Raw genomic sequence first — 26,857 nt, forward strand, 5'->3', positions numbered from 1 at the left:
GCCTGCCACTCGGAAAAAGACCCGTTTATTCCAACTCTTTGCTTTCTGTCTGCCAACCAGTTCTCTATCCAAGTCAATACCTTGCCCCCAATCCCATGTGCCTTAACTTTACACGCTAATCTCTTATGCGGGACCTTATCGAAAGCCTTTTGAAAGTCCAAATACACCACATCCACTGGTTCTCCCTTATCTATTTTACCAGTTACATCTGCCGGCTCAGATGGGATTCCAGCAGAAATCCTTAAAAAAGGTGGCCCTGAGCTCCTGACACAAATACATGCCTTCCTCCTAAAAATATGGCAGCAGGAAGAAATTCCACAAGAGCTCAGAGACGCTTTGATTGTTACTATCTTTAAAAAGGGGGAAAAGTCGGTGTGTGGTAACTACCGAGGTATCTCCCTTCTTTCTTCCACAGGAAAAGTGCTTGCCCGTGTCCTTGCTAACAGACTTTTGCCGTTATCTGAGGAGGTGCTTCCGGAGTCGCAGTGTGGTTTCCGACCATCCAGAGGAACAGCTGATATGATCTTCACAGCACGTCAATTACAGGAGAAATGCCGTGAACAAAAGCAACCACTGTTCATAGCTTTCATAGACTTAACTAAAGCTTTTGACACCGTCCACCGCCAGACTTTATGGCATATCTTGGCTAAGCTTGGTTGCCCCGACAAATTCATCTTAGTCCTGAGGCTGCTACATGACAACATGTCCGCAGCAGTTCTCAGCAGCAGCGGTTCTATTTCAGAGCCCTTTACAGTTGACACTGGAGTAAAACAGGGCTGCATCATTGCTCCAACGCTTTTTGCAGTGTTAATCTCAGTTATCCTCCATCTCATCGGCAATGATCTGCCCACCGGAATTCAAATCCTTTACTGTACTGATGGCCGAATTTTCAATCTCAACAGGCTTAAGGCCAAGAGCAAAGTCTCCATCACTACCATTATGGAGTTACAGTATGCAGATGATAACACCATCGCAGCTCTTTCTGAGCATGATCTACAAAACACCTTGAATGCTTTTTCCAGAGCCTACAAACTTCTGGGCCTCACCAGGAACATAAAGAAAACCCAGGTGCTCCACCAGCCATCACCTAATCAGCCTGCAACTCCTCCCTCTATAAAGATTGATAATAACACCCTTGAAAATGTCAACACCTTTCCATATCTTGGTAGCCATTTATCCTCCAAAGCTGACATTGATTCTGAAATCCATCACCGCCTGAGTTGTGCAAGTGCAGCCTTTTCTAAACTGAGGAGAGTCTTTGAAAATCAGGACCTCCAAGTCCAAACTAAAATTCTTGTATACAAAGCCATCATCCTTCCCACCCTTTTATATGGAGCTGAAACCTGGACTACGTACAGTCGACATCTCAAAGCCTTAGAGCAATACCACCAATGCTCTCTACGCAAAATCTTGAGGGTCAGCTGGGAAGGACAAGCGTACCAACTGGAGTATACTTGAAGAGGCCAATATCTACAGCATCACTACGATCATGCAGCATCAACTCCGTTGGATTGGACAATGAAAGCGGCCTGCAGCCCACCGAGGTCCCGCCCCCCTCCCTCCCTCCCATCCTCTGAATGTGAGATCCCGCTATTTAAAGGCCCCCATTTCTACCTCTTGCTTTATACTCCAGAAAGTCTCCCCTCTCTTTATATCGGTGTGTCTCCCTCCTGCTTTGGCAGGGAGAGACGGTTTGTGGGAATGGTGTTTGAGATATGGCAAGGATATCAGCTCTCCCTCCTTTGTGCTCTGAAACAAGTCTATTCCGTGTAACAGGAAGGGCATCAGAGGCAATAAGTGGAGGAATCTTCAGGGGGATCAAGTGCTGGGACCATCGGAGCATTAATTGGAGGGTGCATCATGGGCAATAGGCTCCCTCTGTATTATCCCATCAAACACTCCTAGGGCAGGTACAGCACGGGTTAGATACAGAGTAAAGCTCCCTCTACACTGTCCCATCAATCACTCCCAGGGCAGGTACAGCACGGTTTAGATACAGAGTAAAGCTCCCTCTCAAACACTCCTAGGGCAGGTACAGCACGGGTTAGATACAGAGTAAAGCTCCCTCTGCACTGTCCCATCAAACACCCCCAGGTCAGGTACAGCACGGGTTAGATACAGGGTAAATCTCCCTCTACACTGTCCCATCAAACACTCCCAGGGCAGGCACAGCACGGGTTAGATGCAGAGTAATGCTCCCTCTACACTGTCCCATCAAACACTCCCAGGGCAGGTACAGCATGGGTTAGATACAGAGTAAAGCTCCCTCTACACTGTCCCATCAAACACTCCCAGGGCAGGTACAGTACGTGTTAGATACAGAGTAAAGCTCCCTCTAAACTGTCCCATCAAACACTCCCAGGGCAGGTACAGCACATGTTAGATACAGAGTAAAGCTCCCTCTACACTGTCCCATCAAACACCCCCAGGGCAGGTACAACATGGGTTAGGTACAGAGTAATGCTCCCTCTACACTGTCCCATGAAACACTCCCAGGGCAGGTACAGCATGGGTTAGATACAGAGTAAAGTTCCCTCTACACTGTCCCATCAAACACTCCCAGGGCAGGTACAGCACGGATTAGGTACAGAATAAAGTTCCCTCTGCACTGTCCCCATCAAACCATCCCAGGGCAGGTACAGCGCAGGTTATATACAGAGTAAAGCTCCCTCTACACTGTCCCATCAAACACTGCCAGGGCAGGTAACGCGTGGGTTAGATACAGAGTAAAGCTCCCAATGCTGGGAACTCAACATCCAGGGGTATTCAATATTCAGGAAAGATAGGCAAAAAGGAAAGGGAGGTGAGGAAGAATTGCTGGTTAAAGAAGGGATTAACACAATTGTATGGAAGGATATTGGCTCTGATGATGTGGAATCTGTATGGGTAGAACTGAGAAATACCAAGTGGCAGATAACATTAGTGGGCGTGGTATATATTAAAAGGGAAATTAGAGAAGCGTGCAATAAGGGCACAGCAGTCATCATGGGTGACTTTAATCTACGTATAGATTGGACTAACCAAATTAGTAACAATACTGTGGAGGAGGAATTCCTGGGGTGCTTACAGGATGGTTTCCTGAATATGTTGAGGAACCAAACAGAGATCAGGTGATCTTAGACTGGGTATTATGTAATGAGAAAGGATTAATTAGCAATCTTGTTGTACGGGGCCCCTTGGGTCGGAGCGATCATAATACGATAGAATTCTTCATTAAGATGGAGAATGAAGTAGTTGACTCAGAGACTAGGGTCCTGAATTTAAATAAAGGAAACTATGAGGGTCTGAGGTGCGAGTTGAGTTGGGTAGGATTGATTGGAGAATGTCACTCAAAGGGTTGACGGTGGATAGGCAATGGCAAACATTCAAAGACCGCATGGATGAACTACAGAATTTGTTCATCCCAGTTTGGCATAAAAATAAAACAAAAAAGGTGACTCAACTGTGGCTACGAAGGGAATTTAGAGATAGCATAAGATCCAAGGAGAGCACATATAAATTGGCCAGAAAAAGCAGTAAACCTGAGGATTGGGAGCAGTTTAGGATTCAACAAAGGAGGACAAATGGATTAATTAAGAAAGGGAAAATAGAATATGAGAGTAAGCTTGCAGGGAACATAAAAACTGACTGTAAAAGCTTTGTGAAGAGAAAAAGATTGGTGAAGTCAAGCATAGGTCCCTTGCAGTCAGAATCAGGGGAATTTATAATGGGAAACAAAGAAATGGCAGACCAATTAAATACATAGTTTGGTTCTGTCTTCACAAAGTAGGACACAAATAACATCCCAGAGATGTCGGGGAACATAGAGTTTGATGAAAGGGAGAAACTGAAAGAAATCAGTATTTGTCGGGAAATGGTGTTAGGGAAATTGATGGGATTGAAGGCGGATAAATCCCCAGGGCCTGATAATCTACATCCTAGGGTACTTAAGGAAGTGGCCCTAGAAATAGTAGATGCATTGCTTATCATCTTCCAACATTTGATGGAATCTGGAACAGAACCCATGGATTGGAGGGTAGTTAATATTACCCCACTATTCAAAAAAGGTGGTAGAGAGAAAATGGGGAATTACAGACCGGTAAGCCTGACATCGGTACTGGGGAAAATGCTAGAGTCCATTATAAAAGATGTAATAGCAGAGCACTTGGAAAACAGTGACAGGATCGGACAAAGTTAACATGGATTTACAAAAGGTAAATCGTGCTTGACTAATCTACTGGAATTTTTTGAGGATGCAACTGATAAAATAGATAAGGGAGAACCAGTGGATGTGGTTTATTTGGACTTGCAGAAGGCTTTCGATAAGGTCCCGCATAAGAGATTAGCGTGTAAAGTTAAGGCACATGGGATTGGGGGCAAGGTATTGACTTTGATAGAAAACTGGTTGGCAGACAGAAAGCAAAGAGTTGGAATAAACGGGTCTTTTTCTGAATGGCAGGCAGTGACTAGTGGGGTACCGCAGGGATCGGTCCTTGGACCCCAACTATTCACAATATATATTAATGATCTAGACAAGGGAACTAGATGTAATATCTCCAAATTTGCAGACGACACAAAGCTGGGTGGGCGTGTGTGCTGTGAGGAGGATGCTGAGAAACTCCAGGATGATTTGGACAGGTTGGGTGATTGGGCAGAAGCATGGCAGATGCAATATAACGTGGATAAATGTGACCTTATCCACTTTGGTGGCAAAAACAGGAAGGCAGATTATTATCTGAATGGCAATAGTTGGGAGAAGGGGAAGTGCAACGAGACCTGGGTGTCCTTGTGCACCAGTCGCTGAAGGTAAGCATGCAGGTGCAGCAGGCGGTTAAGAAGCAAAATGGCATGTTGGCCTTTGTAGCGAAAGGGTTTGAGTACAGGAACAAGGATGTCTTGCTGCAGTTGTACAGGTCCTTGGTGAGACCACTCCTTGAGTATTGTGTGCAGTTTTGGTCGCCTTATCTGAAGAAGGATGTTCTTGCCATGGAAGGATTTCAGCGAAGATTCACCAGGTTGATACCTGGGATGGCAGAAATGATGCATGAGGAGTGATTGGGATTATTGGGCTTGTACTCACTGGAGTTTAGAAGAATGAGAGGGGATCTCATTGAAACTTATAAAATTCTGACAGGACTGGACAACTAGATGCAGGAACTATGTTTCCGATGGTCGGGGAGTCCAAAACCAGGGGTCACAGTCTAAAGATAAGGGGTAAGCCATTTAGACAGAGTTAAGGAGGAATTTCTTCACCCAGAGAGTGGTGAACCTGTGGAATTCTCTACCACAGAAGGCAGTAGAGGCCAATTCATTAAATATATTCAAGGAGTTGGATATATTTCTTAAGGCTAAAGGGATCAAGGGATATGGGGAGAAGGCAGGGACCGGGTACTGAATTTGGATGATCAGCCATGATCGCATTGAATGGCGGAACAGGCTCGAGGGGCCGAATGGCCTACTCCTGCTCCTATCTTCTGTGTTTCTATGTTTCTATAGTTGTTAAGATCTGGAACGCACCATCTGAAAGGATGCTGGAATCAAGTTCCACAGCAACTTTCAAACGGTAATTGTACATGTACTTGAAGAGGACTAATTAGCAGAATTCTGGGGATAAAGCTGGGTGTGGGACTAAACTGGACAGCTCTTTCAAAGAGCCGGCACAGACACGATGGGTCGAATCACCTCCTTCTGTGCTGTTAGATTCTATGATCAGTGTGAAGACGTTGGTGTCTCTTAAGGCTCTTCAAGCTTTTAAAGCTCTTCCCAGTCAGAACATTTCACAGATCTCTTGTCAGTGTGAACAAGCTGGTGTGCCAGCAGGTTGGAGGACCGAGTGAATCCCTTCCCACACACAGTGCAGGTGAACAGTCTCTCCCCAGTGTGAAATCGTTGGTGTCCATTCAGCTCCCGGGAGCTTTTAAAGCTTTTCCCACAGTCAGAACATTTAAAGGGTCTCTCGTCAGTGTGAACTCACTGATGTGCCAGCAGGTTGGAGGACCGAGCGAATCCCTTCCCACAGACAGAGCAGGTGAATGGTCTCTCCCCAGTGTGAGCTCGCTGGTGTCCCTTCAGCTCCCCAGAGCTTTTAAAGCTCATCCCACAGTGGGAACATTTAAATGGTCTCTTATCAGTGTGAGCAAGCTGGTGTCTCAGCAGGGTGGATGAACCAGTGAATCCCTTCCCACACATGGAGCAGGTGAACAGCCTCTCCCCAGTGTGAACTCTCTGGTGTATCTGGAGCTTGGATGAGTCTGCAAATCCCTTCCCACACACGGAGCAGGAGAACGGTTTCTCCCCAGTGTGAACTTGCTGGTGTGTATGGAGGCTGGATGACTGAGTGAATCCCTTCCCACATTCAGTACACGTGAACGGCCTCTCCCCAGTATGAACTCACTGGTGTATCTGGAGCTTGGATAACTCTGCGAATCCCTTCCCACACACGGAGCAGGTGAACGGCCTCTCCCCGATGTGAGTGCGCCGATGAGTTTCCAGCTTGGATGGATAATTGAATCTCTTCCCACAATCCCCACATTTCCACTGTTTTTCCGTGGTGCGGGTGTCCTTGTGTTTATCCAGAACACGTGTATGGTTTCTCCCCGCTGTGAATGGTGCGATGTTTTTTCAGGCTGTGTAACTGGTTAAACCTCTTTCCACAGTCAGTGCACTGGAACACTCTCACTCGGGTGTGTGTTTTCCAGTCACACGGATATTTGAAATCTTTTCCCACAGACAGAACAGACAAACATTTGTCCTTCCATATTCAAAGGTCAGTGATATTCAGGTCCTGATGAATGGAGTGACTCTGTCAGATCTTGATGTGATGTTTGGTTTGAGTTTCCCGTCTGTAAATCCTGCCCTTCTCACACCCTGTAAAAGGAGTTTACAAAAGCCATCACTGTGAATACAGGATAGAAATTCAGAACAGACAATTCTAGTTTCTGTGGAACATTCTTTCCTCTCGTTTCCCCAAAGCTGTAAATCCCCATCCCACACACTCTCCCTCCTCCCTGTGCTGAAATCCAAACCCATCGCACCATCTCCAACATTTCTTTCCTCCACTCCCAGTTTTCTCCCTCACTCTACTTTGGTTGGGTTCAGTTCTACACCCGCTGTGTGCAGAGCGAGAATAAAATCAATGAGTCAATGATTGTCTCTCCTGGTCACAGGGACCCTGAAGCCCCGCCCACTCCTTGTTCCTGTACCAAGATGGCCACGCATGCACCGTGCTGCCAGTGGAACCGGTCTGTCTTTCCTGCACCAAGATGGCGGCATGTAACCCGGGCCTGTCACCGGGAAAAAGCCTCACAACTGTCGTCCGGTGGAACAGAGACCAGGCCGCTGGATCTCATTTGGGCCTGAGGCCGTTCTCCAGCTTTATAAACCCTGCGGCGCGGACTACCCACAGTTTATTAATCTCCCGACCCCACTCCCGCCAACCAGCAGCTCCGCCCGGTGACCGTGCGGGGCTTTCTTTGTGAGGGACTCGTGACCCAGGCCCAGGGCCTGATTGACGGGAGCTTCCGACCAATAGGGAGCAAACGGGGCGGGGCTGGAGGAGCGAGCTGGCGGCGGGTCCTCCAACCAATCGGGGAGCCTGAGGGGCGGGACTTGCGCCGGCTGATTGTCTGATCCGCAGGGCAGCGAGTTTCTCCAGTCCCTTGTTCAGGGGAGGCTGTGGGCCTTTATTCCCCTCATTGGACACAAGGCTCTTTGGCTCACAACACACGGGCTCAGATTGCAATACAGACTTTTTAAATTCATGAATCAAAGGGACAGGGTCTCTCATTCTGCTGTGCGACAGTCCCTGGGACAGACTGTATCTCCCCCTCTCCTCCACACAGGGATTTGTGCTGGTTAAAGGGACCACAATTCTCCTTGTTCTGCGAGTTTGTAATTAACTTTATCCCCTATTAAAGACTCCAGGAGTTTACCAATAACTCCTCGAGTCTTGGTTATGATCTTCCAGAATTCCTTAGATTCTAGAATGGTCCCCGGGGATCGGAAGGTATCAAATGTAACCCCGCCATTCAAGAAAGGAGGGCGAGAGAAAACAAGGACCCCTGGGCCAGTTAGTCTGACATCAGTGGTATGTGCAAAAAGATTCACAAGAATGACACCAGAACTGAGAGGATATACCAATCAGGAAAGGCTGAACAGGCTGGGGGCTCATTTCTCTGGAAAAGAGAAGGCTGAAGGGTGACCAGATAGAAGTCATTAAGATTATGAAAGGGTTTGATAGGGTAGACGTGGAGAAAATGTTTCTACTTGTCGGGGGAGACCAGAACTCGCAGTCATAGATATCAGATATAAGAGAGAGAAATAGCACCAGAGTAAAGAAAAGTTCAGAAATAGGAGGAATCAGACGGGGCAATAGCAAGGCAGACTTAGATGGGTTTGGAGCGTATGTGTGTAAATGCACATAGCCTGGTAAATAAGGTTGGTGAGCTGCAGGCACAAGGTGCCACAGGGGACTATGATATAGGGGCAATAACAGAGACCAGACTCAAAGAAGGGGAGGATTGGGATCTTAATATTCCTCGCTACTAGGTATTCAGGAAAGATAGGAAAGGAAAAAGAGATGGGGTGGCAGTATTGATCAAATAAACTATTACAGCATTGGAGAGGGCTGATGTAGTCGAGGGAGCAAAGATTGGTTTGAATTCAGGAACAATAGAGGAGCTATTACACTACTGGGTGTTTACTGTAGGCCACCAAATAGTGGGAAGGAGATAGAGGAGCAGATTTGCAGGCAAATTACAGAAAGATGCAAGAACATAGAAACATAGAAGATAGGAGCAGGAGTAGGCCATTCGGCCCCTTGAGCCTGCTCCGCCATTCAATGCGATCATGGCTGATCATCCAATTTCAGTACCCTGTCCCTGCTTTCTCCCCATACCCCTTGATCCCTTTAGCCTTAAGAAATATATCCAACTCCTTCTTGAATATATTTAATGAATTGGCCTCTACTGCCTTCTGTGGTAGAGAATTCCACAGGTTCACCACTCTCTGGGTGAAGAAATTCCTCCTCATTTCAGTCCTAAATGGCCTACCCCTTATTCTTAGACTGTGACCCCTGTTTCTGGACTCCCCGACCATCAGGAACATCCTTCCTGCATCTAGTCTGTCCAGTCCTGTCAGAATTTTATAAGTTTCAATAAGATCCCCTCTCATTCTTACAAACTCCAGCGAGTATAAGCCCAATCGTCCCAATCTCTCCTCATACGTCATTCCTGCCATCCCAGGTGTCAGCCTGGTGAATCTTTGCTGAATTCATTCCATGGCTTGACTAATCTACTGGAATTTTTTGAGGATGTAACTGGTAAAATAGATAAGGGAGAACCAGTGGATGTGGTGTATTTGGACTTTCAGAAGGCTTTTGATATTGTCCCGCATAAGAGATTAGCGTGTAAAGTTAAGGCACGTGGGATTGGGGGCAAGGTATTAACTTGGATAGAGAACTGGTTGGCAGACAGAAAGCAAAAAGAGTTGGAATAAACGGGTCTTTTTCCGAGTGGCAGGCAGTGACTAGTGGGGTACTGCAGGGATCGGTCCTTGGACCCCAGCTATTCACAATATATATTAATGATCCAGACAAGGGAACTAGATGTAATATCTCCAAATTTGCAGACGACACAAAGCTGGGTGGGTGTGTGTGCTGTGAGGAGGATGCCGAGAAACTCCAGTATGATTTGGATAGGTTAGGTCATTGGGCAAAAGCACGGCAGATGCAATATAACGTGGATAACTGCGAGGTTATCCACTTTGGTGGCAAAAACAGGAAGACAGATTATTATCTGAATGGCAATAGATTGGGAGAAGGGGAAGTGCAACGAGACCTGGGCGTCCATGTGCACCAGTCGCTGAAAGTAAGCATGCAGGTGCAGCAGGCGATTTTAAGGAGGCAAATGGTATGTTGGCCTTCGTAGCGAGAGGGTTCGAGTACAGGAACAAGGATGTCTTGCTGCAGTTGTACAGGGCCTTGGTGAGACCACATCCTGAGTATTGTGTGCAGTTTTGATCACCTTATCTGAGGAAGGATGTTCTTGCCATGGAGGGAGTGCAGCGAAGATTCACCAGACTGATACCTGGGATGGCAGGAATGACGTATGGGGAGAGATTGGGTCGATTGGACTTGTACTCGCTGGAGTTTAGAAGAATGAGAGGGGATCTCATTGAAACTTATAAAATTCTAACAGGACTAGACAGACTCGATGCAGGAAGGATGTTCCCGATGGCCGGGGAGTCCAGAACCAGGGGTCACAGTCTAAGGATTAGGGGTAAGCCATTTAGGACGGAGATGAGGAGGAATTTCTTCACCCAGAGAGTGGTGAAACTGTGGAATTCTCTACTACAGAAGGCAGTGGAGGCCAATTCATTAAATATATTCAAGAAGGAGTTAGATATATTTTTTAAGGCTAAAGTGATCAAGGGATATGGGGGAAAGGCAGGGACGGGGTACTGAATTTGGATGATCAGCCATGATCTCATTAAATGGCAGAGCAGGCTCGAGGGGCCGAATGACCTACTCCTGCTCCTATTTTCTATATTTCTATTACTCTATTACCTCAATGCTAATGAATCGGGGGGAAACTCTCCACTGGCTGGAGTCAGACCGAGCACAAAGGAAGATGCTCTTGGTGGTTGGAGGTCAATCATCACAGCCCGAGGACATCGCTGCAGGAGTTCCTCAGGGCAGTGTCCTCGGCCCAACCCTCTTCAACTGCTTCATCAATGACCTTCCCTCCAACATAAGGTCAGAAGTAGGAATGTTCGCTGGTGACTGCACAGTATTCAGTTCCATTTGCAACTCCTCAGATAATGAAACCGTCCATGCCCGCATGCAACAAGACCTGGACGACATTCAGGCTTGGGCTGATAAGTGGCAGGTAACATTTGCACTACACAAGTGCCAGGCAATGACTATCTCCAACAAGCGAGCATCTAATCACCGCCCCTTGACATTCAATGGCATTCCCATCACCGAATCCCCCACCATCAACATCCTGGGGGTCACCATTGACCAGAAACTTAACTGGACCAGCCACATAAATACTGTGGTTACAAGAGCAGGTCACAGGCTAGGTATTCTGCGGCGAGTGTCTCACCTCCTGACTCCCCAAAGCCTTTCCACCCTCTACAAGGCACAAGTCAGGAGTGTGATGGAATACTCTCCACTTGTCTGGATGAGTGCAGCTCCAGCAACACTCAAGAAGCTTGACACCACCCAAGACAAAGCAGCCCGCTTGATTGGCATCCCATCCACCACCTTAAACATTCACTCCCTCCACCACCGGTGCACCGTGGCTGCAGTGTGTACCATCTACAAGATGGACAGCAGCAACTCGCCAAGGCTTCTTCGGCAGCACCTCCCAAACCGACAACCTCTTCTACCTGGAAGAACAAGGACAGCAAGCACATGGGAACACCTGATAGAATACATATATCCCTGAAGGCAGCAGGACAGGCAGAAAAGGTGGTTAAAAAGGCTTATGGGATACTTGCCTTCATTAGCCGAGGCATAGAATATAAGAGCAGGGAGGTGATGATGGAGCTGTACAAAACGCTAGTTAGGCCACAGCTGGAATACTGTGTGCAGTTCTGCTCGCCACACTATAGGAAGGATGTGATTGCATTGGAGAGGGTGCAGAGGAGATTCACCAGGATGTTACCTGGGCTGGAGCACTTCAGCTATGAAGAGAGACTGGACAGGCTGGGGTTGTTTTCCTGAGAGCAGAGAAGGCTGAGGGGGGACCTGATTGAGGTGTACAAAATTATGAGGGGCATAGATAGGGTAGATAGAAAGGAACTTTTCCCCTTAGTAGAGGGGTCAATAACCAAGGTAGGGGCAGGAGGTTTAGAGGGGATTTGAGGAAAAACTTTTCACCCAGAGGGTGGTTGGAATCTGGAACTCACTGCCTGAAAGGGTGGTAGAGGCAGGAACCGTCACAACATTCAAGAAGTATTTAGATGAGCACTTGAACCGCCATAGCATACAAGGCTACAGACAAAGTGCTGGAAAATGGGATTAGAATAGACAGGGCTTGATGGCCGGTGTAGACACGATGGGCCGAAGGGCCTCTTTCTGTGCTGTATAACTCTATGACTCTATGACCACCAACTCCAAGTCAAACACCATTCTAACTTGGAAGTATATTGCCATTCCTTCATCGTCGCTGGTCAAAGTCCTGGAACTCCCTCCCTGACAGCACTGTGGGAGTACCTTCACCACACGGACTGCAGCGGTTCAAGAAGGTGGCTCACCACCACCTTCTAAAGGGCAATTAGGGATGGGCAATAAATGCTGGCCTTCCCAGCGACGCCCACATCCCATGAACGAATTTTAAAAAAACTTCATCCCATAACACGCGTACAAGGGCTCAGTAATGTTTAATTCATCAGAAAAAGACAAAGTACAACAACATACTGGTCAGCTTAACAGAGTCTCATCATATTTATGAGGCCACAAACTTAAAATAGTCACTAATAAATCCAGTAATGAATTCAGGAGAAGTGTCTTTACCCAGAGAATGGTGAGAATGGGGAACTCGCTACCACAGGGAGTGGTTGAGGTGAACAGCACAGATGGATTTATGGGGAAGCCACACAAGGGAGAAAGGAATGGGAGGAGATGTTGATCGGGTTAATTGAAGTAGGGTGGGTGTGGGGCATAAACACTAGTATGGACCAGTTGGGCTGAATGGCCTGTTTCTGTGCTGTACATTCTATGTAACACCATCAACAATCAATCGAAGGGAATCATCAGCACAACAGATTGAAAGATTAAACAGCAGTCCAAGAATTTATAAAACATTCATCCATTCCATGTTCATGTCACCCCAGCTGTCTTCAGGGCCCTGTGCAACAGAACAGTGTGAACTCGCTGGTGTCTCTTCAGCTCCCCGGAGCTTTTAAAGCTCTTAGCACAGTCAGGACATTTAAATGGTCTCTCATCAGTGTGAACAAGCTGGTGTGTCAGCAGGTGGGATGACCGAGTGAATCCCTTCCCACACACGGAGCAGGTGAATGGCCTCTCCCCGGTGTGAACTCGCTGGTGTACCTTCAGATCCCCAGAGGTTTTAAAGCTCTTCCCACAGTCAGAACATCTAAATGGTCTCTCATCAGTGTGATATTGCTGGTGTGTCAGCAGGTTGGATGACCGAGTGAATCCCTTCCCACACACGGAGCAGGTGAACGCCCTCTCACTGAACGCCCTCTCACCAGTGTGAACTCGCTGGTGTTCCTTCAGATTCCCAGAGGTTTTAAAGCTCTTCCCACAGTCAGAACATTTAAATGGTCTCTCATCAGTGTGAACTCGTTGGTGTGTCAGGAGGTGGGATGACTGAGTGAATCTCTTCCCACACACGGAGCAGGTGAATGCCCGCTCACCAGTGTGAACTCGCTGGTGTTCCTTCAGAGTCCCAGAGGTTTTAAAGCTCTTCCCACAGTCAGAACATCTAAATGGTCTCTCATCAGTGTGAACTCGTTGGTGTGTCAGCAGGTTGGATGACCGAGTGAATCCCTTCCCACACACGGAGCAGGTGAATGGCCTCTCACCAGTGTGAACTCGCTGGTGTTCCTTCAGATTGCCAGAGGTTTTAAAGCTCTTCCCACAGTCACAGCATTTAAATGGTCTCTCATCGGTGTGAACCAACTGGTGTCCCTTCAGATCCCCAGAGGTTTTAAAGCTCTTCCCACAGTCAGAACATTTAAATGGTCTCTCATCAGTGTGATATTGCTGGTGTGTCAGCAGGTTGGATGACCGAGTGAATCCCTTCCCACACACGGAGCAGGTGAACGCCCTCTCACCAGTGTGAACTCGCTGATGTTGCTTCAGATCCCCAGAGGTTTTAAAGCTCTTCCCACAGGCAGAACATTTAAATAGTCTCTCACCAGTGTGAACTCGCTGGTGTGTCAGGAGGTGGGATGACGGAGTGAATCTCTTCCCACACACGGAGCAGGTGAACAGAATCTCTCCGGCTCTCTCCAGCTGGTGTCTCTTCAGATTCTGGGACGTTTTAAATCTCTTCCCACAGTCAGAACATTTAATGTGAACAAGCTGGTGTCTCAGGAGGGTGGCAGAATGAGAGAATCGCTTCAAAAGCACAGAGCAGGTCAACGGTCTCTCATTGGTGTGGACAAGCTGGTGTCTCAGCAGCACGGAGGGTGCAATTAATCCCTTCCCACACACGGAGCGGGTTAAAGGCCTCTCCCTAGTGTGATCTTGCTGGTGTATCATCGGAGCGGATGACTGAGTGAATCTCTTCTGGAACACGGGGCCAGTGAACGGGCTCTCCCCAGTGTGTAGCCACTGCTGTTGCTTCAGGTACTTGTATATTTTGAAGCTCTTCCCACACTCAGAACATTTAAAAGGTCTCTCATCAGTGTGAACTCGCTGGTGTGCCAGCAGATTGGAGGAGCGACTGAATCAGGTCCTGATGAATCGAGCGACTCTGTCTGTTCTTGACGTGATGTTTGGTCTGAGCTTCCTGTCTGTAAATGCTCCACTTCTAAAACCCTGTAAAAGGAGTGTAGAAAGGGGTAAGAGGGAGAATATTGCCTCCTGTCCCCCTTTCCCAGCCCAGGGGCAGTGAAGCTGATTTTCAGGCCCCAGCTGCTGCACAGGTTACATACGAACATACGAATTAGGAGCAGGAGTAGGCCACTCGGCCCCTCGAGCCTGCTCCGCCATTCAATAAGATCATGGCTGATCTGATTACTCCACATTCCCACCTACCCCCGATAACCTTTCACCCCCTTCCTTATCAAGAATCTATCTACCTCTGCCTTAAAAATATTCAAAGTCTCTGCTTCCACCGCCCTCTGAGGAAGAGAGTTCGAAATACTCACGACCGTCTGTAAGAAAAAATTTCTCATCTCTGTCTTAAATGGGCGACCCCTTATTTTTAAACAGTGACCCCTAGTTCTAGATTCTCCCACAAGAGGAAACATCCTCTCCACATCCACCCTGTCCAGACCCCTCAGGATCTTATATGTTTCAATCAGGTCACCTCTTACTCTTCTAAACTCCAGCGGATACAAGCCTAGCCTGTCCAACCTTTCCTCATAAGACAACCCGCCCATTCCAGGTATTAGTCTAGTAAACCTTCTCTGAACTGCTTGCAATGCATTTACATCCTTCCTTAAATAAGGAGGCCAATACTGTACACAGTACTCCAGATGTGGTCTCACCAATGCCCTGTAGAACTGAAGCATAACCTCCCTACTTTTGTATTCAGTTTCCCTCGCAATAAACAACAACATTCTATTAGCTTTCCTGATTACTTGTTGTACCTGAACACTAACCTTTTGCGATTCATGCATTAGGACACCCAGATCCCTCTGCATCTCAGAGATCTGCAATCTCTCACCATTTAGATAATATGCTTCTTTTTTATTCTTCCTGCCAAAATGGACAACTTCACATTTTCCCACATTATGCTCCATTTGCCAGATCTTTGCCCACTCACTTAACTGATCTATATCCCTTTGTAGCCTCATTATGTCCTCTTCACAATTTACTTTCCTACCTATCTTTGTGTCATCAGCTAATTTAGCAACCATGCCTTCGGTCCCTTCATCCAAGTCATTTATATAAATTGTAAAAAGCTGAGGTCCCAGCACTGATCCCTGTGGCACACCACTCGTTACATCTTGCCAACCAGAAAATGACCCATTTATGCCTACTCTCTGTTTCCTATTAGCTAGCCAATCTTCTATCCATGCCAACATGTTACTCCCTACACCATGAGCTTTTATTTTCCGCAATAACCTTTGATGTGGCACCTTATCAAATACCTTCTGGAAATCTAAGTACAGTACATCCACCAGTTCCCCTTTATCCACAGCACATGTTACTTCCTCAAAGAACTCCAATAAATTGGTTAAACATGATTTCCCTTTCACAAAACCATGTTGACTCTGCCTGATTACCTTGAACTTTTCCAAGTGCCCTGCTATAACGTCTTTAATAATAGCTTCTATCATCTTCCCTATGACAGATGTTAAGCTAACTGGCCTGTAGTTTCCTGCTTTCTGTCTCCCTCCCTTTGAATAAAGGAGTTACATTCACTATTTTCCAATCTAATGGAACCTTCCCCGAATCTAGGGAATTTTGGAAAATTAAAACCAACGCATCAACTATCTCACTTGCCACTTCTTTTAAGATCCTAGGATGAAGTCCATCAGGACCCAGGAACTTGTCAGCCCGCAGCTCCAACAATTTGCTCAGTACCACTTCCCTGGTGATTGTAATTTTCTTGAGTTCCTCCCTCCCTTCCATTTCCTGATTTACAGCTATTTCTGGGATGTTACTTGAATCCTCTATAGTGAAGACCGATGCAAAATACCTGTTCAATTCAACTGCCATCTCCTTATTTTCCATTATTAATTCCCCAGACTCACTTTCTATAGGACCAACGCTCACTTTGTTAACTCTTTTCTTTTTTAAATATCTATAGAAACTCTTACTGTCAGTGTTTATATTTCTAGCTAGCTTTCTCTGGTACGCTCATTTTTCTTTCCTTATTAATCTTTTAGTCATTCTTTGCTGTTTTTTATATTCTGTCCAATCTTCTGACCTGCCAGCCATCTTTGCACAATTATATGCTTTTTCTTTAAGTCTGATACTATCTTTAAATTTTTTAGTTAACCACGGATGGTGGGTCCTCCCCTTGGAATTTTTCTTTCTCGTTGGAATGTATCTATTCTGTGTATTCTGAAATATCCCCTTAAATGTCTGCCACTGCGACTCTATTGACCTATCCCTTAACCTAATTTGCCTGTTCACTTTAGCTAGCTCTGCTTTCATGCCCTCATAATTGCCCTTATTTAAGTTTAAAATACTAGTCTTGGACCCACTCGTCTCTCCCTCAAACTGAATGTAAAATTCAATCATATTATGATCGCTGCTACCTCGGGGTGCCTTCACTATGAAGTCATTAATTAATCCTATCTCACTGCACAACACCAGGTCTAGTATAGCCTGCTCTCTGGTTGGCTCCAGAACGTGCTGTTCTAAGAAACTATCCCAAAAAGATTCGATGCACTCCTCATCTAGGCTACCTTTGCCCATCTGATTTTTCCAGTCTATACGTAGATTAAAATCCCCCATGATTATTGCCATACCTTTCTGACAAGCTCCCATTAGTTCTTCCTTTATACTCCATCCTACCGTGTGGTTACTGTCAGGGGGCCTGTACACCACTCTCACAAGTGACTTCTTGCCTTTATCATTTCTCATCTTAACACGCAGGTGCAGCAAGCAATTAGGAAAGCAAATGGTACGTTAGTCTTTATTACAAAAGGATTGGAGTATAAGAGTAAAGTCTTACCGCAACTATATAGGGCCTTGGTGAGACCACACCTGGAGTATTGTGTACAGTCTTGGTCTCCTTACCTAAGGAAGGATATACTTGCCTTAGAGGGAGTGCAACAAAGGTTCACCAGACTGATTCCTGGGATGGGGGGATTGTCCTGTGAGGAGAGATTGAGGAGACTGGGCCTATATTCCCATGAATTTTGAAGAATGAGAGGTGATCTCATTGAAACATCTACAATTCTTACAGGGTTTGACAGGGTAGATGCTGGGAGACTGTTTCCCCTGGCTGGGGGGTCTAGAACCAGGGGTCACAGTCTCAGAATAAGTGGTCGGCCATTTAGGACTGAGATGAGGAGAAATTTCTTCACTCAGAGGGTGGTGAATCTTTGGAATTCTCTGCCCCAGAGGGCTGTGGAGGCTCAGTCATTGAGTATAATCAAGGCTGAGATCGATAGATCTTTGGGCTCATGGGGAATCAAGGGATTATGGGGATCGGGCAGGAAGGTGGAGATGAGGTAGAAGATCAGCCATGATCTTATTGAATGGCGGAGCAGGCTCGAAGGGCCGAATGGCCTGCTCCTGCTCCTATTTCTTATGTTCTTAAGAAAGCTGTTTGCTATAGCCTGCTGCCCCACGACAAATACACAGAGGATTTCAGTTACGTGGAGAGACTGGAGAAGCTGGGATTGTTCTCCTTGAAGCAGAGAAGGTGCAGCGGAGATTTAATAGAGGTGTTCAAAACATGAAGGGTTTTGATAGAGTAAATAGGAGCATGGGAACAGGAGGAGGCCATTCAGCCCCTCCAGCCTGTTCCGCCACTCAATGAGATCATGGCCGATCTGTGTCTTAACTCCACTCACCTGCCTTGGCTCCATATCCCTTTGCTCCCTTGTCGAGCAAAAATCTATCGCTCTCGGATTTAAAATGATTAATTGAGCTGGCATCGACTGCTTTCTGTGGGAGAGGGTTCCACACTTCTACCACCCTTTGTGTGAAGAAGTGTTTCCCAACTTCTCTCCTGAATGGCCTGGCTCTGATTTTAAGGTGATGTCCCCTTGTCCTCGACTGCCCCACCGGCGGAAAAAGTTTCTCTCTATCTACTCTACCAATTCCTTTCAAAATCCTAAAATCCTCAATCACTCCTTAACCTTCTAGATTCCAGGGAACACAAGCCTAGTTTATGTAATCTCTCCTCATAATCTAACCCTTGGAGCCCGGGTAACATTCTGGTCAATCTGTGCTGCACTCCTTCCAAGGTCAGTATATCCTTTCTGAGGTGCGGTGCCCAGAACTGTACACAGTTCTCCAGGGAGTTCCTGGGAGTTAATGTGCGTAGGTCCCTGAAGGTGGCGGGACATATTGAGAGAGTGGTTAACAAAGCATATGGGATCTTGGGCTTCATAAATAGAGGTATTGAGTACAAAAGTAGAGAAGTTATGCTGAACCTTTATAAAGCGCTGGTTAGGCCACAACTGGAGTATTGCGTCCAGTTCTGGTCACCACACTTTAGGAAGGATGTGAAGGCCCTTGAGAGGGTGCAGAGGAGATTTACCAGAATGGTTCTGGGGATGGGGGATCTTAGCTACAAGGACAGGTTGGAGAAGCTGGATTTGTTTTCATTAGAGTAAAGGAAGTTTAGGGGTGATTTGACAAGATTATGTCGGGTTTGGCTAGGCTAGACGGAGAAAGGCTGTGCCCATTAGTTGATGGTACAAGGACTAGGGGACACAGATTTAAGGTTTTGGGCACGAGATACGGGGGGGTGTGAGGAAAAACTTTTTACGCAGCGAGTGGTGATGACCTGGAACTCACTGCCGACGGAAGTGGTGGAAGCGGAGACACTCAATGTTTTCAAGGGGAGACTGGATAGGCACTTGAGGGAAATAAACTTGCAGGGCTATGGGGATAGAGCGGGGGAATGGGACTGACTGGATTGTATACAGAGAGCCGGCTCGGACTCGATGGGCCGAATGGCCTCCTTCTGTGCCGTTATGACTCTCTGGGGTCTAACCAGGGCTTTGTATAGCTGTAGCTTATAAGGAGAAACTGTTTCCAGTGGCAGGAGGGTCGGTAACCAGAGGACACAGATATAAGGTCATTGACAAAAGAACCAGAGGCGAGGTGAGGAGAATTTTATTGACGCAGCGAGTTGTTGTGATCTGGAATGCGCTGCCTGAAAGGGCGGTGGAAGCAGAGTCAATAATAACGTTCACTGGGGAATTGGATAAATACTTGAAGGGGAAACATTTTCAGGGCTATGGGGACAGAGCAGGGGAGTGGGACTAAATGGAGAGCTCGTTCAAAGAGCCGGCACAGGCACGATGGGCTGAATGGCCTCCTTCTGTGCTGTATGATTCTAGGAGCCACTCCTAGAGTGGAGTGGTGCCCGCAGGGATCGCTTGGCAGGAAATTGGGAGGAGGTGGTTCACACGCAGACAGCACCTGATTTCGAGACGCTGTCCTTTTAAAATTGGTCCTCCACAGGCAAGGAGGGACTCGGTCCCTTTAATGAAAATCACACTGGAAAGAAGTGTCCCTGTCCCTTTAAGAGCCCTACGCCCACCACTCCCGCCTTTTTCGTAAAGTCTTTGAAATTAATAATAAAAGTTCATGCAGAAAAAATGTGAGTGTGTGTCTGACTGTATTTTAGTGAGTATCTGTGTCTGTGTGTCTGTCTGACTGTATGTGTGTGTGTCTGTGTAGAATAGCATCATAGAATGATACAGCACAGAAGGAGGCCATTCAGCCCATCGTGCCTGTGCCGGCTCTTTGAAAGAGCGATCCAATTAATCCCACTCCCCCTGCTCTTTCCCCAAAGCCCTGTCAATGTTTTCCCTTCAAGTATTTATCTCAGTCTCTTTTGAATTATAATATCGAATCTGCTTCCACCGCCCTTTCAGGCAGTGCATTCCAGATCACAACAACTTGGTGTAAAAATCTGTTTCCTCATGTCACCTCTGGTTCTTTTGCCAATCGCCTTAAATCTGGTTTCTGTCCCTTCAGCCATTGGAAACGGTTTCTCCTTATTTACTCTCTCAAAATCCATCCTGATTTTGAACAACTCTATCAAATCTCCTCTTAATCTTCTTTGCTTAAGGAGAACAACCCCAGCTTCTCCCGTCTCTCCACGTAACTCAAGTCCCTCAGCCCTGGTCCCATTCTCGTAAATTTCTTCTGCACCCTCTCTTAGGCCTTGACATCCTTCCTAAAGTGTGGTGCCCAGTGGAAGCCTAGCCAGTGTTTTATAAAGGCTTAGCATAACCTGCTTGCTTTTGTACTCTATTCCTCTATTAATAAAGTCAAGGATCCTGTATGCTTTTTTAACAGCCTTCTCAACTTGTCCTGCCACCTTCTAAGATTTGTGTACATACACCCCGAGGCCTCTCTGTTCCTGCACCCTCTTTAAAACTGGACCATTTAGTTTATATTGCCTCTCCTCATTCTTCCTACCAAAATGAATCACTTCACACTTCTCTACATTAAATTTAATCTGCCACGTTTCTGCCCATTTCACCAGTCTGGCTACATCCTCCTGAAGTCTGTTACTATCCTCATTGTTTGCTACATTTCCGAGTTTCGTGTCATCTGTAAACTTTGAAATTTTGCCCTGGATCCCCAAGTCCAGGTCATTGATATATATCAAAAAAAGCAGTGGTCCGAATCAATGTTCACGTTAAGTTGCGCGGCCACGCAGCGGTCTGGAGGTCCCGCGCAGCCGGCTCACCGCCCTATAAATGGAATAAACGCGCATGCGTGGAAATTTGAATGGGCCGTGCAGCCCGTTAAAGGGGCCACGCACCTCAAAAAAAAGAGGGAACATTGGTCCTAATACCGACCCCTGGGGAACATCACTGTTTACCTCCCTCCAGTCTGAAAAGCAACCGTTCACCACTACTCTCTGCTTTCTGTCCCTTGGCAGAAAATTGGGAGGGGGCGAGAGCAAACAGCACCTGATTTCTCACCAAGCACTCACTGGAGCAGGGGATTAGCCCTACTTTAAATGTCAGTCTCTTACATATACATTATAAAAAGGGAGACGCAGTCCCTTTAATGAAAATCACAGTGTGCCTCTCCCTTTAAGAGAACCCCCACCACTCCCATATTTCTCAAAGTGCTTAAAATTAATAATTAAAAATGCTGGAAATTTATATTTTAAAAATTAATTCAGGGAGAAAAAGTATTTTTACTCACAAATATTTGCTCCAGAGGGTTTTTGTTTCTGCTATATCAATTTGAAAACATACTGTTTTTTAAATGTATCTTCTGCAAAACAAGATTAGTTTGAGCTGCAAAATGTGAAAGGAACATTAAAATTAAACTTTCCCAGGCTCACAGATTCTGAGCAGGCCCATTTACAAAAAGGCGGCGGGCCGATCCGTCCAATGAGCCGGTTCTAGGTCCCGCCTCCTCCTTCGCCGCGATTGGTTGGAGGACCAAAGCCCCTCGGTCGGTCCTTCAGGCTCCGCCTCCCCTCGCTCATTGGTGGAGCGCTCACGTTGGAGGAGCAAACACAGAAACATTGAAGATAGGAGCAGGAGTAGGCCATTCGGCCCCTCGAGCCTGCTCCGCAATTCAATGAGATCATGGCTGATCATCCAAATTCAGTACCCTGTCCCTGCCTGCTCCCCATATCCCTTGATCCTTTAGCCTTAAGAAATATATCCAACTCCTTCTTGAATATATTTAATGAACTGGCCTCCACCGCCCTCTGTGGTAGAGAATTCCACAGGTTCACCACTCTCTGGGTGAAGAAATTCCTCCTCATCTCAGTCCTAAATGGCTTACCCCTTATCCTTAGACTGTGACCCCTGGTTCTGGACTCCCCGGCCATCGGGAACATCCTTCCTGCATCTAGTCTGTCCAGGCCTGACAGAATTTTATAGGTTTTGATGAGATCCCCTCTCAATCTTCTAAACTCCAGTGAGTACAAGCCCAATCGACCCAATCTCTCCTCATACGTCATTCCTGCCATCTCAGGTATCAGCCTGGTGAATCTTCGCTGCACTCCCTCCATGGCAAGAACATCCTTCCTCAGATAAGGCGAACAAAACTGCACACAATACTCAAGGTGCGGTCTCACCAAGGCCCTGTACAACTGCAGCAAGACATCCTTGTTCCTGTACTCGAACCCTCTTGCTACGAAGGCCAACATACCATTTTGCCTTCTTAACCGCCTGCTGCACCTGCATGCTTACCTTCAGCAACTGGTGCACAAGAACACCCAGGTCTCTTTGCACCTCCCCTTCTCCCAATCTATTGCCATTCAAATAATAATCTGCCTTCCTGTTTTTGCCACCAAAGTCGATAACCTCACATTTATCCACATTATAGTGCATTTGCCATGTTTCTGCCCAATCACCCAACCTGTCCAAATCGTACTGGAGTTTCACGACATCCTCCTCACAGCATACCCTCCCACCCAGCTTTGTGTCGTCTGCAAATTTGGAGATACTACATCCAATTTCCTCGTCCAGATCATTAATATATATTGTGAACAGCTGGGGTCCTAGGACCGATCTTTGTGGTACCCCACTAGTCACTGCCTGCCACTCGGAAAACAACCCATTTATTCCAACTGTTTGCATTCTGTCTGCCAACCAGTTCTCTATCCAAGTCAATACCTTGTCAATAAAATTCTGCCAGGCCTGGACAGATTGATGCAGGAAGGATGTTTATGATGGCCGGGGAGTCCAGGACCAGGGGTCATAGTCTAAGGATAAGGGGTAAGCTATTTAGGACTGAAATGAGGAGGAATTTCTTCACCCAGAGAGTGGTGAACCTGTGGAATTCTCTGCCACAGAGGGCGGTGGAGGTCAGTTCATTAAATATATTCAAAAAAGAGTTGGATATATTTCTTAAGGCTAAAGGGATCAAGGGATATGGGGAGAAGGCAGGGACAGGGTACTGAATTTGGATGATCAGCCATGATCTCATTGAATGGCAGAGCAGTCTCGAAGGGCCGAATGGCCTAATCCTGCTCCTATCTTCTATGTTTCTATGTAGTACTGAGTATCGGACAGTGCAGTGCTCCCTCAGTACTGCCCCTGCGACAGTGCAGCGCTCCCTCAGTACTGCCCCTCCGACTGTGCAGCGCTCCCAGTACCACCCCTCCAACAGTGTGGCACTCCCTCAGTACTGTCTCTCCAACAGTGCGGCGTTCCCTCAGTACTGCCCCGCCTGCAGTGCAGTGCTCCCTCAGCACTGCCCCCCCAACAGTGCGGCGCTCCCTCAGCACTGCCCCTCCAACAGTGCGGCGCTCCCTCAGTGCTGCCCCTCCGACAGTGCGGCGCTCCCTCAGTACTGCCCCTCCGACAATGCGGCACTCCCACAGCATTGCTTCCCCCGACAGTGCGGCGCTCCCTCAGTACTGCCCCTCCGACAGTGCAGCGCTCCCTCAGTACAGCCCCTCCAACAGTGCAGCGCTCCATCAGGACTGCGCCTCCGACAGTGCAGCACTCCCTCAGCACCGCACTGGAGTGTCAGCCTCGCTTTATGTGCTCAAGTCCCTGGAGTGGGATTTGAACCCACAACCTTCTGACTCTGCTATCCACTGAGCCACAGCTGACTCCAGTCTTTTACACAGTTTCATCATAACTTCCTTGCTTTTGCACTCTACCCCTCTCCTAAAGCAGGGGAGTTATGATGAATTGTTAAACAGTTTTTTTTGCAGTGACCAAGGCTGTCTGTAGGAAACAATTTTGCATTTGAAAGCAGCTTGTATTGTGAAGCTTGTGCCCCTTTGCCAGGCCCGCTGCCTGCGGCCCCTCTCCCAGATTCCAGCCCCAGCTCTGTGCTGACTGAGCTGCTCTCACCTGGGGACAGCGCGTCACAATCGGCCCCAGCGCACCTGAGCTGGAGAGGAGGCCCCGCCCCCTTGCCGCGCCGCCATTGGTTGGAGGACCAGACCGCCCAGTTCAGTCCTCCCACCTCAGCCCTCGCCCTATTGGTCAGAGCTCCCGCCAGTCACAGGCCGGGCCGGCCTCCATCCACCTGAATGGCCTCTTCCTCTGATGACGTCACAAACGGGTCCCAGCCCACCAGCGCCGGGGTAAAAGGTCCCGCCCCCTTGCCGCGCCGCCATTGGTTGGAGGACCAGACCGCCCAGTTCAGTCCTCCCACCTCAGCCCTCGCCCTATTGGTCAGAGCTCCCGCCAGTCACAGGCCGGGCCGGCCTCCATCCACCTGAATGGCCTCTTCCTCTGATGACGTCACAAACGGGTCCCAGCCCACCAGCGCCGGGGTGAAAGGTCCCGCCCCCTTGCCGCGCCGCCATTGGTTGGAGGAGCAGGCCGCCCAGTTCAGTCCTCCCAGCTCAGCCCTCTTCCTATTGGTCAGCGCTCCCGTCAGTCAGAATCACATTCCTCCGTCTCACTCCGCCACCCCACGCGGCTCAATCCACTCCGTTCGGCGTCCGCGGAGGTCCCGCCCGACTCTCAGGTTTGGTTTTTCTCGTATTTTACTTTATAATTTCGCTCTCCGCTTCCCCCCCCCCGCAACCTCGATTTAAATCGATTCCCCAACACTTTACCCCGGCCGCTGAATCTGCCTCTTCCCGGGCCCGGCCTTCCGTCTTCTCCCCGGAGGCCCCACACAGGCGCACTGGTAGCCTCGTTTTGTGGTGGACCGAATGAGTATGCGCGGCCCTGCCTCTGCACATTTAAAGGGACACCCACCCCCTCCACATTTAAAGGGACACCCGCCCCCTCCACATTTAAGGGGACACCCACTCCCTCCACATTTAAAGGGACACCCACCCCCTGCACATTTAAAGGGACAACCACCCCCTGCACATTTAAAGGCACACCCACCCCTCCACATTTAAAGGGACACCCAACTCCTCCACATTTAAAGGGACACCCTCCCCCCCTCTCATGTCCTCTACTGTGGCGGAGGAATTCCTGGAGTGTTTACGGGGTGGATTCCTGGACCAATATGTCGAGGAACCAACCAGAGATCAGGCCATCTTAGACGGGTATTATGTAACGAGAAAGGATTAATTAGCAATCTTGTTCTACGAGGCCCCTTGGGTCGGAGTGATCATAATATGATCGAATTCTTCATTAAGATGGAGAATGAAGTTGTTGACTCAGACGTAAGAAGTCACACAACACCAGGTTATAGTCCAACAGCTTTATTTGAAATCACAAGCTTTCGGAGCGCTGCTCCTTCTTCAGGTGAAGTGGAGAAATGCATAAAGACACAGCTTATATAGTCAGAGAATCATGTCAGATGTTTACAGGTAACCTTTCCAACTGCCATTTGTCACACCTCGGCAGAGAGATAATCACAGCAGTCAAAGGTGTGAATGGTGTCCAAACAGGTCAGTCAGGGTTACATTACATCAAAGAACAATGAGGTGGGGTCACAAGGGGCCAAATATTGCAGATGCTGGGGTTGCAGGATGCAACCTGCAGATACAGGTTGACTCAGAGACTAGGGTCCTAAATTTAAATAAAGGAAACTACGATGGTCTGAGGAGCGAGTTGGGTAGGATTGATTGGGGAATGTCACTCAAAGGGTTGACGGTGGATAGGCAATGGCAAACATTCAAAGACCGCATGGATGAACTACAGAATTTGTTCATCCCAGTTTGGCATAAAAATAAAACAAAAAAGGTGACTCAACCGTGGCTAACAAGGGAAATTAGGGATAGCATAAGATCCAAGGAGAGGACATATAAATTGGCCAGAAAAAGCAGTAAACCTGAGGATTGGGAGCAGTTTAGGATTCAACAAAGGAGGACAAAGGGATTAATTAAGAAGGGGAAAATAGAATATGAGAGTAAGCTTTCAGGGAACATAAAAACTGACTGTAAAAGCTTTTATAGATATGTGAAGAGAAAAAGAACATAAGAAGTAGGAACAGGAGTAGGCCATACAGCCCCTCGGGCCTGCTCCGCCATTCAATAGGATCATGGCTGATCTGAACCTAGACTCACGTCCACTTCCCTGCCCGCTCCCCGTAACCCCTAATTCCCTTATCAGTTAGGAAACTGTCTATCTCCGTTTTAAATTTATTTAATGTCGCAGCTTCCACAGCTATCTGAGGTAGCAAATTCCATAGATGTACCACACTCTGAGTGAAGAAGTTTCTCCTCATCTCAGTTTTGAAACGGCAGCCCCTTATTCTAAGATTATGCCCCCTAGTTCCAGTCTCACCCATCAGTGGAAACATCCGGCCCGCATCCACCCGATCAAGCCCCCTCACAATCTTCTATGTTTCGATAAGATCGCCTCTCATTCTTCTGAATTCCAATGAGTAGAGGCCCAACCTACTCAACCTTTCCTCATAAGTCAACCCCCTCATCTCCAGAATCAACCGAGTGAACCTTCTCTGAACTGCCTCGAGAGCAAGTATATCTTTTCTTAAATATGGAAACTGAAGCAAGACTTCCCAGCTTTCATACTCCATCCCCCTTGCAATAAAAGCCAAGATTCCATTGGCCTTCCTGATCACCTGCTGTACCTGCATACTAACCTTCTGTGTTTCATGCACCAGGACCCCCAGATCCCTTTGCACTGTAGCACTTTGCAGTTTCTCTCCATTTAGATAATAACTTGC

At 47.5% G+C, this 26,857-nt stretch overlaps 1 protein-coding gene across 1 annotated transcript; it reads right to left on the reverse strand.

Annotated features, from left to right (window-relative positions):
• Positions 1–12,805: 12,805 nt before the first annotated feature.
• On the reverse strand, positions 12,806–24,914 carry LOC147081965 (uncharacterized). The gene is made up of 3 exons (XM_085980566.1): positions 24,825–24,914; positions 21,488–21,559; positions 12,806–14,494 (listed from the first exon to the last, which is right to left on the reverse strand). Exon 3 carries the CDS (start codon positions 14,213–14,215, stop codon positions 12,806–12,808), a length of 1,410 nt encoding a protein of 469 aa, XP_085836692.1. The 5' UTR covers positions 14,216–14,494; positions 21,488–21,559; positions 24,825–24,914.
• Positions 24,915–26,857: the final 1,943 nt, after the last annotated feature.

The sequence above is a fragment of the Somniosus microcephalus genome, unplaced genomic scaffold (genome assembly GCF_052327205.1).
Source record: "Somniosus microcephalus isolate GS21.2 unplaced genomic scaffold, FLI_Smic_1.0 scaffold265, whole genome shotgun sequence".
Lineage (NCBI taxonomy): Eukaryota > Metazoa > Chordata > Chondrichthyes > Squaliformes > Somniosidae > Somniosus > Somniosus microcephalus.

Bases quoted from the DNA above. Each gene is read 5' to 3' on its own strand.
- LOC147081965 (XM_085980566.1), bottom strand. From the start codon at position 14,215: ATGATACACCAGCAAGATCACACTAGGGAGAGGCCTTTAACCCGCTCC.